The 25175-nt window shown below is 43.4% G+C and overlaps 1 protein-coding gene across 1 annotated transcript; it reads left to right on the top strand.

The window, feature by feature from the left end:
* The first annotated feature begins 159 nt into the window (after nt 1-159).
* On the top strand, nt 160-25175 carry CHP1 (calcineurin like EF-hand protein 1). The gene is made up of 7 exons (XM_006261368.4): nt 160-361; nt 7951-8023; nt 17056-17136; nt 19141-19268; nt 20966-21027; nt 22396-22518; nt 23263-25175. Exons 1-7 carry the CDS (start codon nt 295-297, stop codon nt 23314-23316), a joined length of 588 nt encoding a protein of 195 aa, XP_006261430.1. The 5' UTR covers nt 160-294; the 3' UTR covers nt 23317-25175.

Below are 25175 nucleotides of genomic sequence, written 5' to 3'. Positions count from 1 at the left end.
GACTGGTAGTTCTCCCGGCGGGCGACGCGTTCGGGCCCTCCGCGAGATGACGTCAGAGAGCCCGCGAGAGCAACAGCTGCTCGGGGGGCGCAAACAACTGCTCTGTGCTTTAGCCCTGCCCCTTGTGGGCGGAACCGGGGGCAGGGGCAGAGCTAACAGCCGGCGCCGCGAGCTCGCGCTTCTAGTCGTTTGTGAGCGCCCGGGATTGTCAGTCTGGCAGTTCCTACTGCGTCGCCGGCGCCGCCGCGGATTGGCTGAGCCGCCCCCCGCGCTACGTGCGGTCTGCCGGGCGCGATGGGCTCCCGCGCCTCCACGCTGCTGCGGGACGAGGAGATCGAGGAGATCAAGAAGGAGACGGGCTGTGAGTGCGGCCGGGGAGCGGGTGGTCACGCGTGGTCCAGCGGCCCGGCCCGGCCCGGCCTTCCTGGGCCTGGGGGGGTCACCGCGGCCTGTCCCAGCGCTCTGCCTCTGGCCCCGCTGCGGGCGGCCCGGGAGGCGCAGGCCGGGCCGCGGGCAGGGGCTCTGCGGACAGGAGAGGACCTGCGAGCGCGTCGCTTGTTGCCTTGTGCATCCCGGGCCGCGGGAGGTGTGCAGCGCCGCGAGGCTTTCCCTTCTCTCACGGAGCTACCCACGAGCTTTCTTCTCTGGAAACCGTGGGAGCCCCTGTGGAAGTTGGCTTGGCCCAGCAGGTGGCTGGAACTAGTCACAGAGTTCATGCTTTAAGGGGAAAAAGTGGAAAAGGCCCTTCTGCCTCCTCGTTTTCCCTCTCCCAGGTGTCTTGGAGCTAGTCCCAGTGTTGTTGGAAAAATCTGGGGGTGGTCAGTCAGCAGACTGACCATTGGTACCTTCCACCAGTGCTTGTCAGCCTTTTTTGGACCAGGACCCACTTGTAAACATTGATGGCCAGTCCCAACCCAGTGCCCCTCACTCCCAACCTGCTGTCCCCAGGCCCTAGTGTGTGGGGCATGGGCGGAGGGAGGGCATGAGGGGCCCCAAGCAGCCCGTTGCAAGCTGGGATGCTTCCTGTCTCAAGGGAAAAGCCACTATTTCCCATGTTTTTCTCCTTTTAAAGGAGAATCCATTTTTTAAGTTTGTTCGTGACCCTTTCATATATTCTTGTGACCCACTTGTGCATCACGACCCACAGGTTAAGAAATGCTGCCTTTACACCATCCTTTGTGCTCAAGCTAATATTGGGATATAATTCCTAGAGCTTCGCTGAGTTCTGGCTCTGCCTAATGAACACCTAGAGCAGGGGTGTGCAAAATGCAACCCACAGGCTGAATTCGGCCTGCCAGGCCATTCTGTCCGGCCCGTGGGGCCCCTAAAAATTTTAGAAAATTCATATTTATCTGCCTCTGGCTGCCTGTCATGTGGCCCTCGATGGCTTGCCAAAACTCAGCAAGCGGCCCTCTGCCCAAAATAATTGCTCGCCCCTGACCTAGAGTATCACCAGCAGAGAGTGGTAGTTTGTGACACGGGCAGCTGCTAGAGCTTGTGCCCTGATTGGCACTTAGATATTTTGCTTGGCTGTCTTGTGAGACCTGCATTTCCAGTTCAAGCTTTTTTGGTTTACCTTGTTAATCTATCCTTGTCTCTCTTTTTAGAATTTTATGGTTTGGATTTTTTAATATATTTGTAGAAACAAACTGTTGATTGAGGATTACTTTTTTTCTACCTTGGTTCATGCTGTCACCTGTAAACTGTGGCAGGATATTAGTCTCTGACTTTATGAACTGGAAAAATACAATTAATAGTCACTGCTTAGGAACTTGATTCTCCTCTGTCTTGTGCAGTGTGTGAAGCTGTTGGAAAATTCCACCATGCCATTAACACCTCAGTAATACTTTGCACAGTTGTAAATGCCTACGCAAAGTACAAGATAGTATTCTGTCACTGAACTTTGTTTTGTGTACATTGGTGACCTGCAGTGTAAGTATGGCTTTAAAAGTGGATCACTCACAAGAACATTTAATGGCCATCAACTCTTAAAAAGATACTTTGTGCTAAATAGTTCTTGAAGAGAATCTAGCAGAAATGGAATAAACTGGACCTTTAACCGTGCCATGCTTATGCTATGAAATCATCCCAGGGTATCCATTCCCTTCTGTCTCGGTGTTAATCTGGTGGATAGCAGGAAGTAGGAGCACAAGTGTAGCAGCACTTGGTTGAAGCATAAAATTTTTTGGTGGGATGCTTGTTTGTGGTGCATTTTAGCTTTTAAGTATCCTCTTATCTTTTCATTCCCTCTCCAAACAAAGGAGGACTTTTCTAGTAATATGTGGAAAGTAATATGGCGTTTGAAAGTAATATGAAGTTAGTCTGAAGTCAGACAGAAGGCAGAGAACTTGCCCTTTATTGACTGAATAAATTGGTGTTGCTTACGTAAGCTTTTTGTAAGCAGCTGCTTACTTGTTCAGAAGTTATGAAGCTGAATGGTTGGTAGTGTTAATCTAGGTTATGTTCCACTTGTCTGCTTTTTTGTGTGGTATGGATCAAAAAAGGCTTTGGGTCAGCAAACCAATTTCACAACTGTGGCTCTTGTTAATCTCTGGTCATAACAGTAATTCTAGGAAAACCCACCTTTACAGGTAAGACTTTTTAGAAATATGATGGTTTGAAATTCCCTTAACTTCCTGCTAAGCAGCTGGTAACTTCCAGCAGGTTCCTGAGTGATAACTTGATGAACTTTAACTGCATATTTACAGATGGAGGTAGTACCAGGCCAAATCGTGCATGTCTTTGCAGTACTGCTGTTTTCTTGGGTTTTGTTTTTCTTATCACTTTGGGATCTTATTTGGAGCTTTTCTTTTGAAGTCCTCTTAGGATCTCCTCTGAAGTGCAAGTGTAGGAAAGTGGTGAATGATGCCCCTTCTGCAGAATGTTGCTTGTCAACATTTGGTTTTCAGGGAAACACAGGAATGACCCATTAAGCTCACACCCTCTGTTCCCTTTTTGCTGAAATAACACACCTAAGCATGGACTGTGAAGTGCAACATAACCTCTAGCATAGAATACCTGTTGGTCTGCCTGTCTGAGAATTTTCTGGATCATATGATCTTGTTTTATGCCTGATGCAGGTTTTGTTTTGTCTGTTCCTTCCCTTTATGTTTCTCAGAAGTGAAAAGGCATTGAAGCTAGTTTGGCATGTATGCTTTTCAAATGGCTAGCCCTGCTTTCTTCCCCTTACTCCCTGGCACCCCCCCCCCCCCAAAAAAAAAAAAACCAAACAAACAACAAAAAACCAAAAAAACCTCTGGTTGCAAGTGAGGGAAGCTTTTCTGACCGTGCAAGTTGATATTTAATGTTTTTCAAAATGTCACTCTAGGTGTTTTCCTCCACCCATAAACAGTTGTTGCAGGGAATTTTCTGACAGTTAAAACACAGCCAAAGGCTACCACACTGCCTATCTTAGACACTAAGTATAAATCCTTAATTTGAAATAAGGCATAGTTCTTGTTTTAAGAACTTGTAAATGTCTAAATTTTGGAAGTGAATTTGAAATATAATGGGTTAAAATTTCCATGAAGTCTCATTTCCCACAGTCTCACCAATGAGGACAAGTAGGAAGGTAACTTTCTTGGGGACGGGTCGGCAATATAGCCTGTGGGCCAGATCCAAATCTGGCTTGCAGAGCTGAAAGGTTTTGCCTCTACTCGTACCCCTGTGGGAGCTGTACTAGGGGTGGGCAGCTGGAAGCTACATCTGCATTTGCCACTGCCACTCCCAGCCCCTCCTCTCCCTCTGGTTGAATTGTGGTTGCAGCTCCCAGCTGCCTGGCCCTGGCTCAGTTCCCCATTATCTGGAAGTTGCATTCATGCCATGGGTGGGGAGGGGATGGACTGGGAGAAGCAGCAGCAACACCTGGCCATGGTGCCGACACAAGCAGATCCCCTTGCTGCCAAAGCCACCTTGCTCACCCTGGACTGGGGCTGGGTTGTTCTGACCTGTGATTTATAAAGGTTGTTGGTCCATTCCTGCTCTAGTGCCTCTGTTCTCAGATTTGTCAAGCAATAGCAAAGTGAAATGGACATAGCGTAAAGATGTGGTTAGCTGTGTTAGTCTGAAGTCAGGCAGTTTGAATCCATTAATCTCTATAAGGTACTAGAGAGGTATGAGCTTCCAGAACGTAGTTTTTAGCTTCATCTTCCCCTCCCCCAAGTTCTGGATAAAATTGAATGTTGGCAAGTGTTCATCTCTCTTTCATTCAAGAAAGCTCTGAAGAGTAGAGTTGGGCATTACAGTTCTCATGGGAAAGGAGGGTTAAAGAGGGAGCTTGTGTGTATTGGTAGGTGGGTGGGTGTATTAGTAGAGACATTGTTAATCTTCCCTTCTCCAGCACATGTGAGACTCAGCAGGGAGGAGGGACAATGTTTTTTCTCTACTTCGGCAGCTGCTGAAGAAAACTTAATATTAACTAAGCACTAGCAAGCTGGGAGGTGATCCAAGTGATGGAGTCCTAAATCGCAGCACCTTCTACCTGTAGTTTGCCCTGGACCTTGTTGGTATTCCTCTCCACCGCCCCTTCTCTCATATGCATCTGGTAAATGTTCCAACTTGGATCTAGAACAGGGGTGGGCAATTATTTGGGCCTGCAGGCTACATAGGTAGTTTTGGGGAGCTGCTGTGGGCCAGTCAGCACCCCCCACGCTGACAGCCCAGAGCTGGTGTGCCCTGCAGCTCCTCCCTGCCAAAGCCAACAGTGCATAGACCCAGCCCCAACTCTGGCCTCCTGCTCCAGACTTGCCCCAGCCAGAGTGGACCAGCCAGAACTTGCACACACAGCCCCAAATCCAGCCCGCCCTGCCTCCCCCTGCTCTGGACCATCTGTCCATGCTGAGCAGCAGCAGCCGTTGGGTAGAAGCTGCTGGTGGGCAACAAGTGTGGGGAGTAGACCCTCCCCCTCACTGCTTTCAGGCCCTTCTTGCTGCAGGCACCTGGAGCCAGTGCACGGGCTGCCCTATCTACCACTCTCAACACCGCTGCTGAGCCACCCAGCAGGGCAGCAGTGGCAATGCAGAGGAGCCTCAGGGCAGTCAGGGCACGGGTTCTGAGTGGCTGTGGCAAGAAGGACCCAGCAGTGGTGAAGGGGAGCTGCACCTACCTAGAAAGGCAGTCCAGCCGCAGCCCTGCTGCATCCCCAAGGGGTGGCAGAATGTGCCATGGGCCAGATGTTGCCTGGACCAAGGGACCTGCTGTGGGCTGGGCAAAATCTTGCTGTGGGCTGCATCTGGCCTGTGGGCCATATGTTGTCCACCCCAATCTCAAATGTAATGAGTTTTGCTTGTTAAAACAGCAGGGCCTATGAGATTGCCTTACTTGGAATTGAGCAAATTGCCCAACCCTAATCAAAGATGGATGGTTGCCAAGGAAACATGGAGTAAGCAGCCTCTGATGGCTGTCTTGGAGAGGAAACAGTAGACCTTAAACAAATAACTTGGTTAAAGAACAAACTTAATAAAAAAAAAAAAAGAAATGATCCCAGTCAATAAAGATCTGACAATTGCTATGCAGCCTGTTCAGGAGTAAGCTTATGTGACAAACAAGAACTATGTTTTGAAATTCCTGAATTTCTATAGTGCCACATTAGCAGCTAATGTGCCCATTATAAGGAAACCTTGCAGAGAGGTTTTGTATAGACATCAGGGTTTAGAAGGCTCTAATGGCCATTTCTTTATCAAATTTAGTGCACACCTGAAGTTCTGAGGAAATGATAGAACTTCCTGAGCCATCATCCACATATTGATTTGCCTGGCTCAGAGTCTGGATTCTAGAGGAGTTTTTCCTTTAGTCTTATGAAGACTTTTAAAAAGATGTTTAATAAAGGTGCACCGATACATCGGGCTGATATTGGATCAGCACTGATATAAATACAATTATCTTCATTGGAAATCAGCCATATCAGGCTGATAATTTGGCTTGTAAATGGCCCCCGCATGTGCATGTGTAGTGTAGCACGTAGGCGTTGAGGAGCATAGCCTGGTAGCTGGAGAGCTGCCTCCAGCTGGTAAGTCTGGTTTGGGGGGAGGGGGGAGGGGGGGGGCAGATCAAGGCCCCTGTGGTGAGGGAGGAGTGGGGCTGGGGCCCACTGCCTAGCCAGGATGGTCATGGGATGTAGCCAGAACTCATACTGAGGGGCGGGGGGGGCGTGTCCCACTGCTGCGTGCCGCTTGGCCAGGAGCCACTGGTCCAGCGGCTCGTCCAGCACTTGCCCAGCAGCTCCCGCCACTGCTCCTGCCAATGATTTTGGGGGGGGTGGCGGTGGTGGGTGCCCCTGGATCTGTGCGGGGTGGGTTGGAGCCAGGGCTGCACCATACTCTTCCCGGCAGAGCTGGCGTCAGCAGTGCTGGGAGGGGGCTATGGGGGGGGGCTGCAGCCATCCCAAAATGTGCTGTAGCCCCCTCCCAGCACTGCTGCCACCAGCCCCATGTTCAGCCTTGTCCCACCGGGAAGATCTTGGTGCAGCCCCAGCCCACCCTGCTCTACACAGATCTGGGGGCATACGCCCTTCCCCCTGCCCCCCATGCTCTCCCGAATGAGCCACAGGAGCTGCTGGACGAGCAGGTGAGCTGCTGGACCTGCAGCTCCCAGACCAGTGGCATACAGCGGCAGGAGCTGCCCCCTTCCTTGTGACTGCTGGATGAGTTGCAACTCCATCTCCTAGCTGCCCTGCCCCAGCTGGGCAGTTCTTGCCATAGCCTCTGCCCTAACACCGCTCCTCCTTCACCATGGCGGCCTTGATCCTCCCCCCGACCTTCCACCATACCAGCTGTACGTAGCTCTCCACGCTGCCAGGCTGGCATTGGAAATCGAATCGATATCAGCCAATATGCCTCCTTAATTGGCTATTGGTATCAGCCCCAAAAATCTGTCAGTGCACTCCTAATGTTTAATGTCTTTGGCAATGCCATGTCATTTGTGGTTACCAATATCTTTTTATAGTTGGCCTGATTTGATTTTGTAATTTTGATTACTCGCCCAACAAGTCTGCAGTTAATAGTAACTGGTTTTAGTTGTGTTATGTTGGTCTTCGTGACCTGAGAATATTATTATTCTGCTCTATAAAATGGGTTGCCTTTGGAGGGAGGGATGTGCATGTATTGTGTGGGATGGCTTTTAGTGATGTATTTTTAATTTTAAATGTGTTACAAAAGATGGAAAACATTGCAGCAATTAGGTTTGAAAAATGGATTTGGATTCGGGCAGATCTTTGGAAGAGTGGCTTGGTGCATTTGCTTTCTAAGCTATTCCTGGCAAGATTTTTTTTTTTTTCTAGGAGGAAGTATCTTGGTTTAAAAAATTATGGTTTGTAAGGCTTTAATGGGTATGGAAGAGAGCTTTACTTTGTCACTGTACAGACAATACAATAAATGGATGGTGGGGTTTTTGTGAGGGCTTTATATAGTGAACTGTACAACAGCTGAAGTGTAGAGCCTGTACTCCTCAAACTTGACTGGGGATTTGGAGAGTGATTGTTTCCATGTGGACTGTTCCAAAATGATTTCTGGAGCTTAATACTTAGGGTTCAGAGTAGAGAGACAGATATTGGAGTCTGTCTTGACTTTGATACAGACAAGTCTTACAAACCAATGTAAGACTGTGGGCTCTATAGATAGTTTTTCAGAACTTCCTTTCAAGGACGTTGGGCTGTTGGGTCATACGTATGTGCATTCTAATGTGTTTAATGCTTAGATTCTTGCAAGAACCCTGAATTTGTTCCTGGGGGTGGTGAGAAGGTTACAGAAAGCACCACCCAGACAGTGATGCAAAATCAGCTGCAAGCTTCATAGATTTCATAGATATCAGGGCTGTAAGGGACCTCGGAAGATTGAGTCCAGCCCCCTGCCCCAGGGGCAAAAGTCAGCTTGTTGTACTGTGTCTATCTTAGGGTACTGGGCCTATTTGTATATAGGATTGATGTTAATTGGTCTAATTTCTTCTTCTCCCCAGTTTCCCACAGTCAGATCACCCGTCTGTACAGCCGGTTTACCAGCCTGGACAAAGGAGAAAATGGGACTCTGAGGTAGGCCTTGTCTCTAAACTTTAACTACCTTTTTGTATTGAGCTCAATCTGTTATGATGGTTTTCTGTGAATATAGTAAGACTTTTGTATACAGGTTCTTACTTGATTCATTGCATCACCAGTGTTGTTGCAACAGACTGGCTCATACTTGTTTTTACTAGCAATTCTGTTTTTTCTCTTTGTACGTGAGGCTTCTTTTATTCTACCTACTAGTTCGCTAATCAGTTTAAAACTTGATGGAGAGTAATCTTTTCCCATATTTTTTTTAACTTCCTGAACTGACATGCTTTCCAGATATTCATTTACTGTAAAATTAAGAGTGAGCTGAGCCAGCAGAAGCACATCATACTCAGTAGATACTTTTTGAGACTGTGTTAAATACAACTTTCAAATCTTACAAATAGATTTTTTTTTTTGTTTCCTTATTATAATATTGGTAGTGTTGGAGTGATCATGTAGCTTTGTTGGTCCAGGAAATGTGAGGCAAGGATTTTTGTGGGGCCCAAATAAAGAATGCCCTGCATATGGAAGCTTGTCTAAGTCTACCTTGATTGAGTGATGTGTGCCAGGATTGGGTACTGAGGGTCTGGCACTGCCTCCACCCCTGACAATCCCAGCGCGCAGGGCCGAGACAACATGGTCCAGCACACAGGGCCTAGGGCTCCCCACCAGTCAGAAGATTTGTTAGCATGGGAGTAATACCACCACTCCTCCACTGCCATATTTAAGATCTGTGAAGAGCCTTGTAGGCTAGATGATGTGGTGCCAGAGGTTGAGCACCCCTGTTATAAATGTTTATTGCAGAAGTTGCTTAATTTTATCATCCTCTCCCTTCCTCTCACTGAGTAAAAAGGGCTGAGTTACTGTTGAGTCACAGAGTATTAATTGTCTCTGATGCCAGGTTATCTTTTGGCATTGCTTTGATATGCAAATCATTCACTTGTAGTAAGGAGTGATTGCATCACTTATGTAGTACGCAAGTGTTTATACATGCTCAATCAAATAAACAAAAGGGAACAAAGTCTTGGTAACTTTGTGAATGTTCATTCTTTGTGAATATGCATTTTTTTTTTTTTTTTTTTTTTAAAGCAGTGAATAACTTGGAGGACTACAGAAAGTCCCAAGCTTTGTACTAACCATGCAGGAGCCGTGAAGAGCCTCTGGGATAGGAATAAGCTTTAAGCTGCCTCTTCAGAAAATTTTCCCTTCAGCTCCTTTCACCATTTGGCTTGCTAAATCTATTTCCAAATACATTCATCCATGAAATGTTTTTATTCCTTTGTTATGTCATCACCTACTTTGTCTCTTTCCTCTGGGTTTTGATTGCACACTGCAGTACTATCCTACCCCTAATCTTTTGAAATCACTGACTTTTTATGTTTTATCATTTAACTTTGATAGCTTGCAAATTTTAAATTAACTGAATTTAAGGAAGCAGGACAAAATAGGATTTGGTTATGCAAAGTCTAAAGAGTTGCTTAGTTCTAGTTTAAAAAAAAAAAAAAAAAGCCAAAACCCTCCTGTAATGGACTTCTCAAACTTTCATATTTGGGTGAAAAGACATCTTTTGTGAAGTAGTTCAATGAAAGTTTACCCACCCTATTTCAAGCCAAACAGGTTCTAAGCTATTTGAAAAGCACTTCTAGCCCTAAGTATCCATTTTCAGGTTCTCAAACACTAGCACAGATTAAATAGTCTCTTTTAAGTACCCGTAGGATCAGAGACTTGTGCAGCAAGCCATACAAGGAAAGGCTGAGGGATCTGGGACTCTTCAGCCTGAAAAAGAGAAGACTGAGGGGGGACTTTGGTAGCAGCTTACCACTACATCAGAGGCGTACATCAAGGGCTCGGTGAGCAACTGTTCACCAGGGCACTTGTGGAAAACTAGGAGTAATGGTCACAAACTCCTGGAAGACCATTTCAGGTTCAACATTAGGAAAAACTACTTCATAACTGGGGTGTCCAGACTGTGGAATAAGCTCCCTCCAGAGGTGGTGAAATTGCCTACCCAGGAAATCTTCAAGAGGAGACTGGACGGTCACCTTGCTGGGGTCACATGACTCCAGTTGTCTTTCCTGCTTGGTGCAGGAGGCTGGACCCAGTGATCTTCCAAGGTCCCTTCCAGCCTTAAAGTCTATGAATTTATGAAACTTCCTTGTCTAACATGTCCACAGTTGTTGGTTTCAGAGCATATGTAAGGTGTTGAAGTGAGCAGTTTAATGGCTAGTACTGATGCCTTTTGAAACGATGGCAAGGAGCATGATACGGGGGGGGGGGACACAACTTCAAGTATAGAAACTGTGATTAAATGAATCTTGCCAAATTGGATTCTAAGCACAGTGTAGTTCTAGAGAAGACCTGATTTGAGAACAGTGGGACTACCTTCCTATTTAATATACAAGGTGTTGTGTAAGTGTGTGGCTTGTGGATTTTACAATTCCTCAGCTGGCTAGAAGTTGCTCTTCAGTAGAACAACCAAGAACTCTAGGTCAAAAGTTTGCAAATGTTGGTCTCTTGAATACAGGTTTAAAGAAAATCCTGGCAGTGCATATACAATGTGTTAACTGCCCACAGGAATACTTAGCTGTCTGTTTGTAATTACTGTAGTTGCCGGAATGGTATGTAATTGTTCATGGTAGTGGAGGTGGTCCATGTGATTACGAACAGGATGGGAGTGTCCATAATGCATCACTTTAAGATGCAGCCTATGCCATGAAAGCCTGAAGGAAGAGGTGAAAGAAGCCTTGTTCCTACGTTAGACATGTGTAGCAATACTTGTACCTTATCCATAGGGTCCTGGCCAATAATTTGTGCTTCTAGAGCAGGGGTGGGCAATTATTTCTGCTGGAGTGCCAGTTCACGAGTATTGGTGAGCTGTCAAGGACTGCAAGGTCACCATCTTGGTACCAGAAGTCCCTCCTCCTAACCTCTGACCTTTGTCACCATTAGTTCCTGCCCTTGCCCCAGAAGTACTCCTTTTGGGAAAGGGGTTTGCCATCTTGGAACCAGAACCCCCTCCCCCCCCAATTATATACTAAAAATCTAACATCCACAATAACATATGTTTAATTTTATTTTTAAAAGATTTTTTTTTTTGTACTGATTTATATGTTTGTGTCATGTATATAGAGGTGATTGCATAATAGTTCAAATTGAAATCTTACTCCTGCATATTTCAGGGAGTCTGGGGGTGTGAGGGGGTGTGGAGTTTGTGGAGGAGGATGTGGGGGTATATGTGGATGTGGGTGAGTATGGGGGGGGCGTTGTGGAGACATGTGGAGGGGGAGGGTGGCTGGGGTTGTGAGACAGGGTGTGAGGAAGGGTGCTGCTGAGTGGGGGGACCATGCCTAGGCCAAGTGGGATGAAGGGACCTGCCACGAGCCAGACAAAACCCTTCCGTGAGCTGTATTTTGCCTACCCCTGTTCTAGAGGCTTGAGCATCAATAAATGATCACAAAGGATAAAATCCAAATACACTTCTATCCTGGGCAAGTATTGCTTCTACTGTGCACGCATACAATGTTCCAAGGTGTCATCTTGCATTTCCTGAGTTGAATGAAAAAGAGAAAGCAGGGTAGATTTGCACTTTATGGACTAAATCAAAGATGCATAGAATAAGCTTTTGTAAACAGCAGCCTTACTTCCTGGGCTGTGAAGGGATTGCAGGAAGCAGAGCTTCTAATAGAAGCAGTGATTAAAATTTAAATGAAAAAAGACTATATAAATAACATGGCGAGTTGTGTGTTGGTAGAGACCTAAAACTTCAGGCATTCCCTCACTGATATTTTCCCTTCATTAAACTTGCTTATGGCACTTATTTCAAGCAGATATGTTTTCAGTTTTTGGGAAGATTGCCTTACGTTTTTCAAATATGTCCAGCTCTTGTTTACATCAATAACAGTGGAAGATTCCTTTAAACTGAAATGGCTTGTCTGAGTACTAGTCAAACTTTGATGTTTACACTTCTTTCACTTCTGAATTTAATCAGTGATGTGATGATCTGAATTGTCAAAATAATGAATAGTAATCTCCAGTTTCAACAGGCAGAGTTGGGTACTTCGGGTGCCCATGACTAAGATTTTATAGACACTTGAGTGTCTACCCAAGTTGGTGTCGCTTATTTTCAGATTTCAACTCGCATTTCGTAATAGTTGTCTTTCCACTGTGACTTTTTTCTCCTTTTATCTTTTCAAATGATAGTAAATTATTAGGCACAAACACTTCAGTGCATCCATCAGCCAAACTGAATTGGCTTAAACATTTGTGCTTCTGTCTGACTTCCATGTTACTTCAGCTCTAAACTGTTTTGACAGAAATGCTCTCTAGGCATACCTCACTGTTCTGATACAGTTCTTAGAAACTGTGCATATTTGGGAGCTTCCAAATGCCATTTGCTGTCACAGTAATGAGAAACTGGCTTTCAAACTTGAGTCAGGGCACCCCTCCACAACTTTTTTGAATGTGGCAGCATCCCTGGTTGAGAACCACTCTTTGTGCTGCCTCAGCTTACCACTGTGCTTCTCAAGCAGATGCTGCTGTGGTAAAATTGCCCTTTGTGCCTGCTGCATGGTCAGCCCAGGGAGGGCTGTGGCAAATATGCACCCTTTTCTTGCAGTAGGGTTCCTTGATAACCCTAATGCAAATGAAGCTGGCTTGGGTTGTAGCCTTTCTTGTCCTCCAATTCTCCTTCTGAAAACAGAAGTGCATTAGTGGAATTGTCCTGTATACCTCCTTTTTTCCAGGAGGAGCATGGAGGGGCTGGACCAGGAAGGGCTACAGCTCCAGCTGCTTTAGGGATATCAGAGTCCTACTGCAGCAGGAGTGTGTGCGTGCCACTGCCCTGCCTGTTGGGCAGTTTTACCTGGCAACTTCTGTGGTAGCAGTACCCGTGTCATTGCACTCCTGAGGGGGGTGTCAACAACCTCCCAGTTGAACCCCTGGACTACCTGAACCATTCTACTACTACTTGTCAACATACTACTAGACCAGTAAGAACTAAACCTGTTCTTGAGTGTTCAAGGAATATGTGCAAGCTGGTTTGGTGGTGGTGGGAGAAGAGGGCACTTTCTGCTTTTTAAGTTGGTACTTTTGTACCAGTCTACCTTCTTGGCTTTTGCTTTGTACCTCTACTTCTCTCTTCCAAGTTGTGTGCCCAAATTCTGACTTTTTTTCTCTGAATTTCCTCTTCCCAGTAATAATTAATTCTGACTTCTGTTTCTCCATTTTCCATGTTGATGACGGCTGCGTTTGTGTAACAATTTAGTTCTATATTGCTGTTCCCTGTCGTGTCAGACTTCAACAGCCATGCTATATAGTACTGTCTAGACAAGCGTGAAACAACTGAAGACTAATAACGAATGTGAATGAGTGTCCAGCAATGGCCCATGTGGTGGGAGAAAACTCCCTGGGGTTCATTGTCTAGCTGTATAGGAACCAGACAACCACTGGTAAAGTTTACTGTAGTTTATTTGCTCGAGCAATGACCATTAAGCCAGCAAAGAGGCAAAATGGCCCCCCTTCAAGGGTGAGGCGATCTTTTATACTTTTTATAATAAGGCAAGACTACAGGGTTAACAAAAGCAATACTTGGGCAGTGCTTCACAAATCTTTATAACAGCATATTTTTTATTAAGCTGAACTAGCACTTTTTAAAAGCTAAAAGTTAAGTAACAGTAACATTATGATATGTTAGCAAGAACTTGCAGTAGTAGATACTTCTTAAGGACACGATCACTGTACTTAGAACAATGGCTTCTTTGTCTTGTCTTGTTCTTTGCTGTAGCTGATTTTACAGCACACAGATCCACTTGTTGCATTTTACTCAGAAAATGCTTAACACAGTTAAAATGATTACTTGACACAAGCAACGGCTTAGCTATCATTCTGCCTTGTGGTCAGCGGCATTGCTAGGCCACAGGTCATGCCTTGTATTTAGCTGCAAAGCTAATATTTCTTAATAATCCAAATTATTGTTAACTTAACAGTATGTTATCAGAAAACTATTCTATTTCAGGGTAATAACAAACATGCTCACTACACCATGTAACCTTTGGGATCAGGCAAGGAGATGGGTGTGTTGGCCATGAAAGGCTCTGGTTTGCTCTCTGAAAGGAATGTTTCCCTATCTAGAAATGTGAGCCCTATCTAGAAGCTTAAAAACTCCTTGGAGCAGAGAAGTTTGCTTGCTTAATGAGAAGCATCATGGATGGTCTTTATAACTTGGACAAACTAGTCTTGCGGTTAAAAATAATGGGAAGTTAAAGATTGTTTTGCATATTATCTTGAGGCAAGATTTTAGCAGAAGCTGGGTTCCTGGAAAGATCTCATTAGATTCCTGTTGCCATGGCAAACGAACAAGGAAGAAGTAAAAGATATTAAATTTCCTGTAGGCTCCAGCCTCAGCCAGGTGAAGTAGGTCCCTAATGACTCTAGGAGGCTTTGGTATATAAAATGAAGTACAACTGGCTTCTCTGCATTCAGTTGGTTTTATGGCTAGTTCAGCAATTCCAATTATAATGCCTACCCCATAATGTCCCATTAATGAGCAAAACTAGCATTTTGACATGTCCATTATGAGGGGACAAATGGACTTGAATTCTAGAGTTAACTGTAGTTAATTGTTAATCTCTTGCTATAAAACAGGCATGATGGGGCTGAAATGTTGAATATAAATTTTCTGAAGCTGGATTCTAACCAATGATATGTCAGCGGAAAATTTTTGGGGTAGTAGTGGGAGCAGTTACTTCTAGTAATCTCAGTAGTGGATTTTGAAACTGCACCAGTGTTGTTCAAATGACTCTTGCCCCAATGTGAATGCAAGTTGTGGTCTGACTCATTATATCATTGTTTATAACACTAATGCCTAATGTGCTTCTCATTTTTCATATGCAACAGATGATGTTTGTGGGTTTTTGTTTTTCTATACACAGGGATGTGCCAAGGGAAGCAGCACTACTGACATGGCTTAAAAACCTAGGCAGGTTTCATCTCTGCTACAAGGTCAAATGGTTTTAACCATAGTGCAACTAATAGTGAAATTGGTACTTGTGTTCAGGCTCAACAAATGGACATGATGAGTATCTACAGAATGACGTTAAAGCTAAACTGAAAAAATGATGAACAATGCTTCAAGGATGACTTTCTTGCTAAGGGTATAGGACTAACCTCCTAAAGTTGTTCCCTTGTTCTACAAAAGGCGGCTAAGCTACTATTGATATCAGACTGCTCTCTTTTTAGTGTTAACATTGTTAGCCTTGCTATCTATAGGTTTAAAACAAACTTATCAACTATATAACTACTTGATTCACTGCATGCAGTCTCTCCAAAGCAGCTAGCTTTTGGATGTACAGTTTTAGACCTTGTGCTTAAAATTTGGGTGTGCCCAGCTCCTCAGTGGACTCCGAACAGAATTGTGGGCATTTAGCATTTCTGAAAAACAGGCATGAGGTCTCGAGATGGGTACCTAGTGGGGGGAAAAAGTCTATCTCTGAAACTTCCAATCAACAGGTCTGAGGTGAGTAAGGTAGGCATGCAAAACTGAGGTACTGTCTCCAATGGAGGGCTGACACTAGTGTGATCTGCTCTGATTGATTGGATGCAAGTCTGCAGGACATTTTGCAAGCAGGTAACTGGACTGTGCATGCACAGACTAATGGATTGCCACCCAGTACAGACAGAGGATGTGCTATCTTGCTATTCTAATGGTTTGAAGCTATTTTGGTGGGTCATTTAGGGCCAGTGGGTTGAGTGCTGTGCACACCTGCAATAAGAGGAAGGTTACCTACTATTCCAAATTGTCAAACTCTTCCATAGGGAGAGAATAGATTTTAGTGAAGGGGTTTTTGCACTGGACATATGCCATGTCTGCCACTAGAGCTTGACTCGCTTGCAGCAGGGCTTTCCCAGCCAATGTTGGCCTAAACTGAAAAGGCCAGACCTAAACTAAAAAATTATACTAGTTTTAACAGTTGTTAGAGGTATATTGGCTAAATGGAATGGCAATATAAGCCCTTCCATGGATCTAGCTATGCTGTTAAGGTCAGGGGCACATGAAGTTCAGCAAGGTAACAGGAGGCAGGGATTTACTACGTTAGCTGTTCCATGGTAACTGTCAGTATGCTCACTATTGCCCAGCAGCAAAAAACAAAAAAAAATTAATGTACAGTATTGGAGTCCTCTTTCATGAAAGGCCAGGCCAGGTGGTTTCCATTAACTGTGGAGTAGTAGTGTGCCCACAAGCAGTTTTTGCAAAGCAGCAGATCTGGCAGATTTCCTGGCTCCCTCCTCCCTTTCCCCATTACCTTTTGGTAAGTTGCTTGTGTCCATGCTCAAACACTGTTCTGACTTTTGGCTTATTTCACTTCCCAAACTAGAGCTAATGCTGTAATTGCCACTTACATCAGTGATTGAGTGTGTACAGGAGACAAGGGTATTGATTTATACCCACATAGCTAAAATTGCAACACTACAGAAGAAAAATGGCTGCTCTCCTAAAATAGGAGCACTTTTGCAGAAACAAATGGAATCCTTTAACCATTATAATATTATATAAATCTCTTGCTCAGACAACTAATTTAAAATTAAAACATGCAAATCAATTGTATTGGCTTCTGGGGCACCAGGACTGTCACAGAACCTGGAATAGACTAATTTAATTTGAAGTGACTCTATTCCAAAATGTGTTTTACCTTGATTTATTTGATCTTTATTATATAGATTACTTTTAACTTCAGCTGTAAATTTAATCCAAGTGTTGAAGTGCCTTGGCATTTTGCATGGATTGGCATTGTCTATATCTGAGCAGTAGGATTAACATGACAAATTAACACTATTTGTCTGTAATGCAATACAGGCCCAGCATTATTCTCCCCTTTATCTTGGTGCCATTTTTAATAAACTTTTAACAGCTGTTCAATTTATATTTGCAAAGTACTTTGCTGCAGAAGTAACCCAGATGAGGATATCTTGTGGAGTCTTTCACTCTTCTAATAAACGTACTGTAATGCTAACCTTTCTTATTCTGTCTTCCTTAGCCGTGAAGACTTCCAGCGGATTCCAGAGCTTGCTATCAACCCTCTGGGAGACCGGATTATCAATGCTTTCTTTCCAGAAGGGTGAGTTGCTGATGGTTGCATAATTCTGTGAATATTGAAAACCCATAACTGGCTTTATGGATATCTTATGAGATGAGGAATTAGAAATAGTGTCAGCTTTATTGTGGATTTACTGTGACTTTGGACAGGTAACTTACTTCTTTGCATGTTCTGTTCTGTTCTGTAATATAGGGTACTTGTCTACCTCGCGTGGGCTGCCTGTTATAATAAGTACACAATTCCCTTGTTCCTGTTCTCTAGTCTTGTTGCCATGCTGTTGAAAGCCTCTGGAAAAAAGTCTAGAAGCTGTATGGACTGCCTTTAAAATTTTTTTTTTTATTTATTTATTTTTAGAACTGGGAACTTTTTCAAGCAGCACTTCCATTACTAATGGGATCTGTGCACCTTCCCTGCCCTTTTGATGGCAAGATCTTACAAAAGAAGTGACAGTGTCACCAGCTCCATTCTGCATACAGTGCCCTACTTGGAAGGATCTCCTCCTTTCTGCCAACTCCTCAGTTAGCCTATTGGGCTGCACAACTGTAGGAAAAACAATGGGTCCCTGAGAACTGCAGACTCAAAACATTCATGCCAAACCCCTTTGAGACCTCCTGGCTTCAATTTGGACAAACTCTGCTGAGTCTCCCTCAATAGACTCTGAACCAGCTATGGCCACTTCTGCCATTATGTGTATCAAATAGGCCTGACATTAAGTGCCACTTGCAAATGTGACACCCCCTCACAGACCTCAAATCAGATAATTACAGAATGCCCTATCTTCCATTTCCCTGGAAACCTCCATGCCCTTGACAGCCCATCTTGATCCTGGCCCAGCTCTGTCCAATGTAAAATATGACTCTGGTGCACAGTTTTCATCATTTTAAAAAAGAAAAAGAAAGTTAGTCTACTTTAAAGCTCATCACCTATCTTATTTTCTCACTGCATTCCCTTAATTTTATCCATGCAAATTCTTTCCCTTTTATCTTCACATCTCCCCTTCAGACGGTTCTTTTTTTTTCCCCCTCCCCCAAATTTTATCTTTGAACTAGACCAGTGGTCCTCAACTTTCTGGCCCTGCAAGCTAGATGGATCCCCAGACATCAGGATCAAGCCATGGGGCCTTGAATCACCCCTTTCCTGCCTGGAGCATTTATTGGGCCCCAGGGGCCTGGTGCTGCCCTCAGGCCCAGATTGGGTCCTGGCACTGCCTCTTTCCAGCCCTATGTGCCTAGATTGGGTGCCTGATCCACCATGCTGGCCCTGGGGCTCTCCATGGGTCTAGAAATTTTGCTATTTAGGGGAGTGGTGGCACCATTCCCTCAATGCCAAATTTGCAGATGTGGGGAGCCCTACAGTCTAGATGACATGGTGCAGCATGCTGGATTGAGCACCCCTGAACTATAGAGGCTGTTCTTGCTGTTTTGACCTTCCACTTACTTCCTCTTCAATATGGTTTCAGCACCTGTTAAGTCATCAGCTATCTCTAGGCTAAATCACAAAGCCTCTTCGTCACCCTTACTGTTTTCAAACATAGTTGACCAGATCCTACTAAAGATAATTTTCCTTTTTGACCTTTTAGAGTCTTCAGATCTTCTCTGTAGGAGTTTGGTTTTGGCTGGCTCTCTTCTGTGCAACGTCATCACTGTTTATAACTACTTTTTCCACCTTAGTACCAAGTTTCAAATTCACCTCTAAATTTGTTTGTTTGTTTTTTAATTTGTGGCAGGGTACCTACAAAGTAAGGCCCCCTGTTCTCCCTCAAACTGATGTAATCTGCCACATCCTTGAACAAACTTGTTGCTGTTTTTGGCTGACCTGCAGACTTTTTTGATCACTGACTTATTAGTATGGGAATAGAAAGTCGAGGGTTTATTGGGTTAAAATAAAAGTTCTAAAAAGCAGCTGGTGAACTGGTTCTTACAAATACCTTGCTGTAAGGACTTGATTTGTTATGGACTCTGTTCATGACTACGCTAGGAAACCTATAAGAAAGAATTTGTCTTAATATTACCAATGTCCATGCAGAGAGGACCAAGTGAATTTCCGTGGTTTCATGAGGACTCTGGCCCATTTCCGACCCATTGAAGACAATGAAAAGAGCAAAGACCAGAATGGACCAGAACCCCTCAACAGCCGGAGTAACAAGCTGCACTGTAAGGAACTTTGAGATTCTTCTATATGGGTATTTACTATTACTTGGCCCATCTTTCTGCTTCTTTGTAAAATAAAGTTGTTGGTTTTTATTTTTACATGATTGGGGAGGGAGGGAAGTATCCTCCAAAACTTATTTCTGTATGCCATTCCATAAACACTTGCCAGGTCAGTTTAGGTGTACTGAAATTGTGTTAACCAAAGCTGCTCACAGACGTACCAGAAGCTAATAGAACATGTTGAAACTTTGTTTAAAGGGCTTAACTAAACAGTAGAATTTTTCTAGCTGACTGCAGACTTGAGGCTTAAACATGAGGCATGCCGATGTAAATAGGGAGTGAACACACAACTTACTACTCTGCAATCCTATAACTGGAATCCTATGGAGCAGAAAAGAAAATAGTGTAGTTCTACCCTGATCTTAATGTTGCATAGCCCATTTGTCTAGAGCTACTACCCCCAGAAAAGGTGTTTCCTACTCTTCTACCACCTTGTGGTCAGACATTGTAATAGTGTGCAACTAACCCCATAAAACAGCTCATCTGTCTACTTAGGATACTGCTGTTACACTAGGATTTACAATTGATATAAATGACACTGATGTAAATGCCTGTATAAGGGTCTTACAATGAAGTTGGATTGACTTAAGCACTTTCCTTAGCCTCTTATGGTATTTGAACAGTTCCTGAGAGTTACCTCCTGGATGTAGAGCAATGTTCCAGCTAAAAATGGATTTTTCCTGTTCAGTTCTCTAAGTTATGTGGTAGCTTGTAGCTTTGCTTCACATCTCCAAAGATCTACTCTCTTGTTCATGACTGTCCCTCCATTTTGCTTTTAGCACATCAGAGCAGGAAATGGGCACCTGCTTAATACAGGGGTGAACAACCTGCAGCACAGGTGCCACAAGTGGCACAGGCAGCCTCTCTGTGGCACACAGCAGATGGGGGAAGGGACAGGGGACAGCCCAGTGGCAGATAGGACAGGGAGCAGAAAGTAGGGCATCGGACCAGGCTAGAAGAACAGGGCAGGAAACAAAGATTAAAGAGCAGAAAGAGTATTAGTTTGAGTAACAGAAAGTGAAAGGGATCAGAGTGGTACTTGAGGAGGGTGTGGGGCTAATGACATGCCTGCCAAAATGTTTGGCTCACTGGCTTAGTACATGGGAGTAATTGGTCTTCTAATAAATACTTCAGTCAACGGTTTACTCTAACTATATATTTAAGTAGAAGGATGGCTAAATCCAGGATTTCAGAGCTAGGAAGAAACTCTTGAAAGTGCAATGCAGTGTGTAATCATTCCTTATGGAGGTTCCTAGGTTTTTCTATAAATCCTAGTGCAGCTTACTCTCAGTACTCAAGTAGATAAGCAGCCAGCATGCAGTTTCAAAAGGCATAGTTAAGTGCCTGGGCACAATGTTTTCCATTTTAAGATTTCAAAATATTGAAATTGGTGCATGACAAGAAAAACTATTAGTTGTCGGGTGAAATATTGTTATTAAAAATATTAATTAAAATATATTATAAAAATGTTAGACTTTAAATTGATGTTGTAGGGTTACTTTTACCAAATGCTTCATTGCTGCTAACTGTAAGATGGGTATATTTAGTGATTGTGTAAACCTGTAAGTTTTTTGTGTGCAACTAGGAAAAGAAAATGGGAGCATTTAAATTCAGCTGACTAACTCTCCACTTCCCACCAGTTGCTTTCAGATTATACGATCTGGATAAAGATGACAAGATTTCCCGGGATGAGCTTCTTCAGGTATATAACACTGCAGGCCATAGCTAGACTTCAGATGAGTGTGTTTGTGTTAAGATGTCCTGGCTTGTAACATTGGCCTCCGTGGGGTGAGAGAAAATCATTCCTTGCATGCAAGGACTCCCTAGAAAAATTTGCTAATGCAATTGCAGCTGAAGCTACTGGAATTGGGAGAACCAGAGTGCCCTTCATAAAGAAGATGCGAACAGCCTACCTAGGCACTCAAATGAATACGGTTTAATGGGTCAAAAGCAGCCCACAGCTAGTGTTTCTGGTTATTTCTGCGTCTCCATTAGAAACTGGTCTGGCTTCAACTGCTTGCACTGTCTAATTAACCACTTATCACAACATTTCTTTCCACTTTAAAAAAAAAACAAAAAAAACCCTTCCATCCTCCACTGAAGGAGCATTATAATCCATCGGAATAGATATTTGATTCAAAAGTTCAACCAGAGCATTACGTAAACAATATTACGTTATGTGTTTGGGGGCGTGAGGGAGGTTTTAACATGCTGGAACAAACAAAACCTGCCTCCAAAAAGCCTACATTCTTATAGCTGATGATGAGATTTGTTAAGGGTTTGTTTGTTTGTTTGTTTGTTTGTTTGTTTGTTTGTTTTAAGGTAGGAGCTCATCTGATCCCTCCTTTCCTTATGGGATGAGGTTCCCCCACCAATCTGGGAGGAAAGCAATTGGAAGTCATTACAGTAATATGGATTTCTGTTAACAGTTGCATGCTGTTAATTCTGCAAAGTAGACATAGTAGTTTGTGGTTACAGTGCAGGGTAAGAGAGAATTTGGGTAGCTACCTACTTCCCTCTTCCTCTTGATAAGGCACTTCTGGTGCAGCAGAGAAGGATATTGACTAGTAAGTTGTAACTACAGCTAGAACATGTAAGGCTTCAAGAGTCTATATAAACTTTTTCAAAACGGTGGCGGGAAACAAAAAATCAAGCAATTTCCAATCTTATGGAAAAGTGGCTGAATCTACCAGGTCAGACATCCTGAGAATCTTGCTTGACAGTTCCTTGGAAATGGAAATCTTTTGAATTCCACAGTCTCTTGGAGCTGTGTGAGAATCTTGTACTTATGCATTAAAGGCAAACTTCGAAAGCCTTTTTGTGCATCCTTCTATTAACAAAGCACTTTTGGACAGCAAATGGACCTACAAGATGCAAGGTATCTTGGGCATGAAAGTAATTTTCCACAGAATGACCATCTTTCCAAGTTCTACCTTTTTAAGAGTTTTCTTGAATGCTACTTTGAGCATTGTACAAAACTTATGAACATTCTGAAAGCTGCTTTAATGTTCCCATGTTTTAATGTATCAACCTCTTTCTTCTCACATTTTATAATATCTCTATCTTGCAGGTGTTACGGATGATGGTTGGTGTAAACATTTCAGATGAACAGCTGGGCAGTATTGCTGATAGAACAATCCAAGAGGCTGATCAAGATGGGGATAGTGCCATCTCCTTTGCAGAGTTTGTCAAGGTTGGTAAACCTCTGTAATAACATGAAATGAAACATGATAATCACTGAGCAGTTGCCTAAATAGATTAGGAAATGGCAGGGTGAAAGTACTGCCTTCCCTTTTTGGTACTTTGTCACAGGCCTTTCAGTATCTGTGACATCTCTTCATGCCCACTCCTTCCAGCAGGACACAGATGACACCCTCCTTTCAGAACATGTAATTATGAATATGTAATTATACATGATTAGATGGCTTATTTGTCTGTTCCATTACTTCCATGTCAAATATGCTGTTGAAAGGAAACTTTTGAGCAACAGGTCTATGAGAGGGAGTTGAATGTGCCCTGCCAGGAATTAGACAGTGTGTTTTAGGGTTGGGGTCACAGGGAAGTGGAAATAATGGTACTTTTTTTAAGGTCCTCTTAAGTTGTTGAAATACCTCTCTACCACAGTCAACATGAAATGGGTCACTTTTTCTATTTTGAGATGCACCTACATCTAGTTATTGTACTGGCCAGACTTTCCTATATAAAAGAACCCTGTGGACAGAGTTAGCAGGGTTCATACCTGGCTCATACTGACAGTGGCCACTCTTCAGGAATAAGAGAAGTCTATACCTCTAGGCTGTCTGTAGACTCTAAAACTTTTCTCATGACCATAGTAGCCAGAGGTTCCTTCTCCTGCCCCTCTTTTACATCCCAGCTAGAATTCTGTGTCCTAGGGCATGCAAATGACCTTACCTTCTGTTTCTGGATTTTATTGTAGGTATTAGAGAAAGTGGATGTAGAACAGAAAATGAGTATTCGATTTCTACACTGATGGATGGAGACCATTCCTCGCTACCCCTAAGAATTTAAGGAATAGAACTTCATTTCTCCCTAGCACCTTTCCCAAAAGTATTGTTACTGGTGCATGAAAAAATAAATCTCCAACCCCTCCCCAGCTTGTTCCATCAATATGTACGTTCCCTGTGCGTAAGGAACAGAGGGAAGTGGCTGCAGTGCAGCTTGGAGTGGAGAATTTAAGTCCTTTCCCTCCTTTATTTCATAGCCTTTGTTCACCCTCTGCATTGTGTGATTCTGATTGTCGTCTTCCATGTACCCTTGCTGAATCTGTAAAAACCTAACACTAAGCTTTGAATCTGAGAAGGTAAGAGGTAGCAATTTTAACTTTTTTTTTTTTTTTTTAATGGGAAGTAGCTTACCGTGCAAAACCAACCTGTGTTCAAGCATTCCTTCATACGTTGTTAGGTGCCGGCATCCCATGGCAACGTCAGACAGGGCTGCTATTTTGCTTCCCAGTTGCTTCTTTGTATCAACCTCTTTCTTCTCACCTGAGGCTGCTTTGAAGTCCTAGGACTGGGAATACCATGGCAGTTATGAGTTGCTTCAGATGCTGTAAATGGATTGAATGGGTGTAATCCATGGGGATAAAGAGTCTGATAGATGTGAGTTGCTAGTGTTTTGAGGGACAACTTGAACTCTAAACAATGCTTTGTTGTCTTGGTACCAGATACAGAACTAGGGAGACCGAAACATTTTTCCCCAGGTTGCTTTTCTGTAGGATATCTCTTTCCAGTGCTCTCTTGCCTCATTTTTTAAAAACTATTTAATGCAGGCTTGCTGCCAGTGTTAATTCAAGAAAATAAGCCGTGCATAATGTTTGGCTTCATGACACTGTCACTGTCCAGTGGCAGTATTTAAATGAAACATCGTGTTGCTTTCATACTAATCGTGGATACCTGGGTAACTTGGATACTAACATTTTTCTAACATCCATTCTCCAACTAGGGTCACTGGTTCTGCATTATGGGTGCAAGCTTAACTGCACTGGAACACTCATGAAAGCTTTATATATGAGAATAGTGTTTTAGTGAAGTGCATAATACATCCCAGATTAGTCTAAATAGTGATATTTAAGAATATATTTTGACACGTGGCATAAATCTTCATGCAATTACAGCAGAAATGAAAAACATGAATGGAACTTAAGAGCAAGACAAAATTCAAGGGATCAAGAGTGCTGAATGTATTCAAATATAAATCTCCAAATTCACTGCTTACACAGCATGCATGCAGCTATGTGGCTTAACAAAGGGTTTTCTAGTTAAGGTGGAGTGTTTTGAGTTGCCTAGGATGTCCTTCCAGAAGGGGATAAAAAAAGCCGCTTTACTGAAAAATCGGTGTTAAAGTACTTGCCCCACCTCTGCATCATGTGTTTCTAAAATAAATTTCTGTAAGTACATACTTATCTCTGCTAGCCTCAAATGGATTTCTTCAGTTCTCTTACTCAATCACTTGTATTAAAGAATGAATATCTGAGTCCCTGAAGGATTATTTGCTCTTAATTAAGGAGTTGCAGAGGGAAATGTTGCACTGTAATCTCTTTCAGACTGCAATATTGTAGGCTAGGCCAGAGAGAAATGCAAGTCAAACTTCCGCTCTGCACAAGAGAAACATTCAGGTTTTATGACCACATTATGTAAAATAGGAATGTGACAATATAGCAATTGTGAGGTACATGTTTTTATAGATGTTGTGATTTTGCTTATTTAAAAGTAGGTGTTGCTTTTTTTCCTTCTGACTGTGTAGGTGTAATCCACAGTTGTGCCTTATTGTCCCAGTGAGACTGGATATTTTATTTATCAATCCATAAATAAAGACCCTTCATTATAAAAA

The sequence above is a fragment of the Alligator mississippiensis genome, chromosome 2 (assembly GCF_030867095.1).
Source record: "Alligator mississippiensis isolate rAllMis1 chromosome 2, rAllMis1, whole genome shotgun sequence".
Lineage (NCBI taxonomy): Eukaryota > Metazoa > Chordata > Crocodylia > Alligatoridae > Alligator > Alligator mississippiensis.
The sequence above is the reverse complement of the archived record's forward strand: the minus strand, read 5'-3'. Positions and strand labels throughout refer to the sequence as shown.

Excerpts from the sequence above, each read along its gene's own strand:
- CHP1 (XM_006261368.4), top strand. The coding sequence starts at position 295 with ATGGGCTCCCGCGCCTCCACGCTGCTGCGGGACGAGGAGATCGAGGAG. Across the intron at positions 19,269-20,965 it reads CCGGAGTAACAAGCTGCACT|TTGCTTTCAGATTATACGAT; the intron begins GTAAGGAACTTT and ends ACTTCCCACCAG. Across the intron at positions 22,519-23,262 it reads CCTTTGCAGAGTTTGTCAAG|GTATTAGAGAAAGTGGATGT; the intron begins GTTGGTAAACCT and ends ATTTTATTGTAG.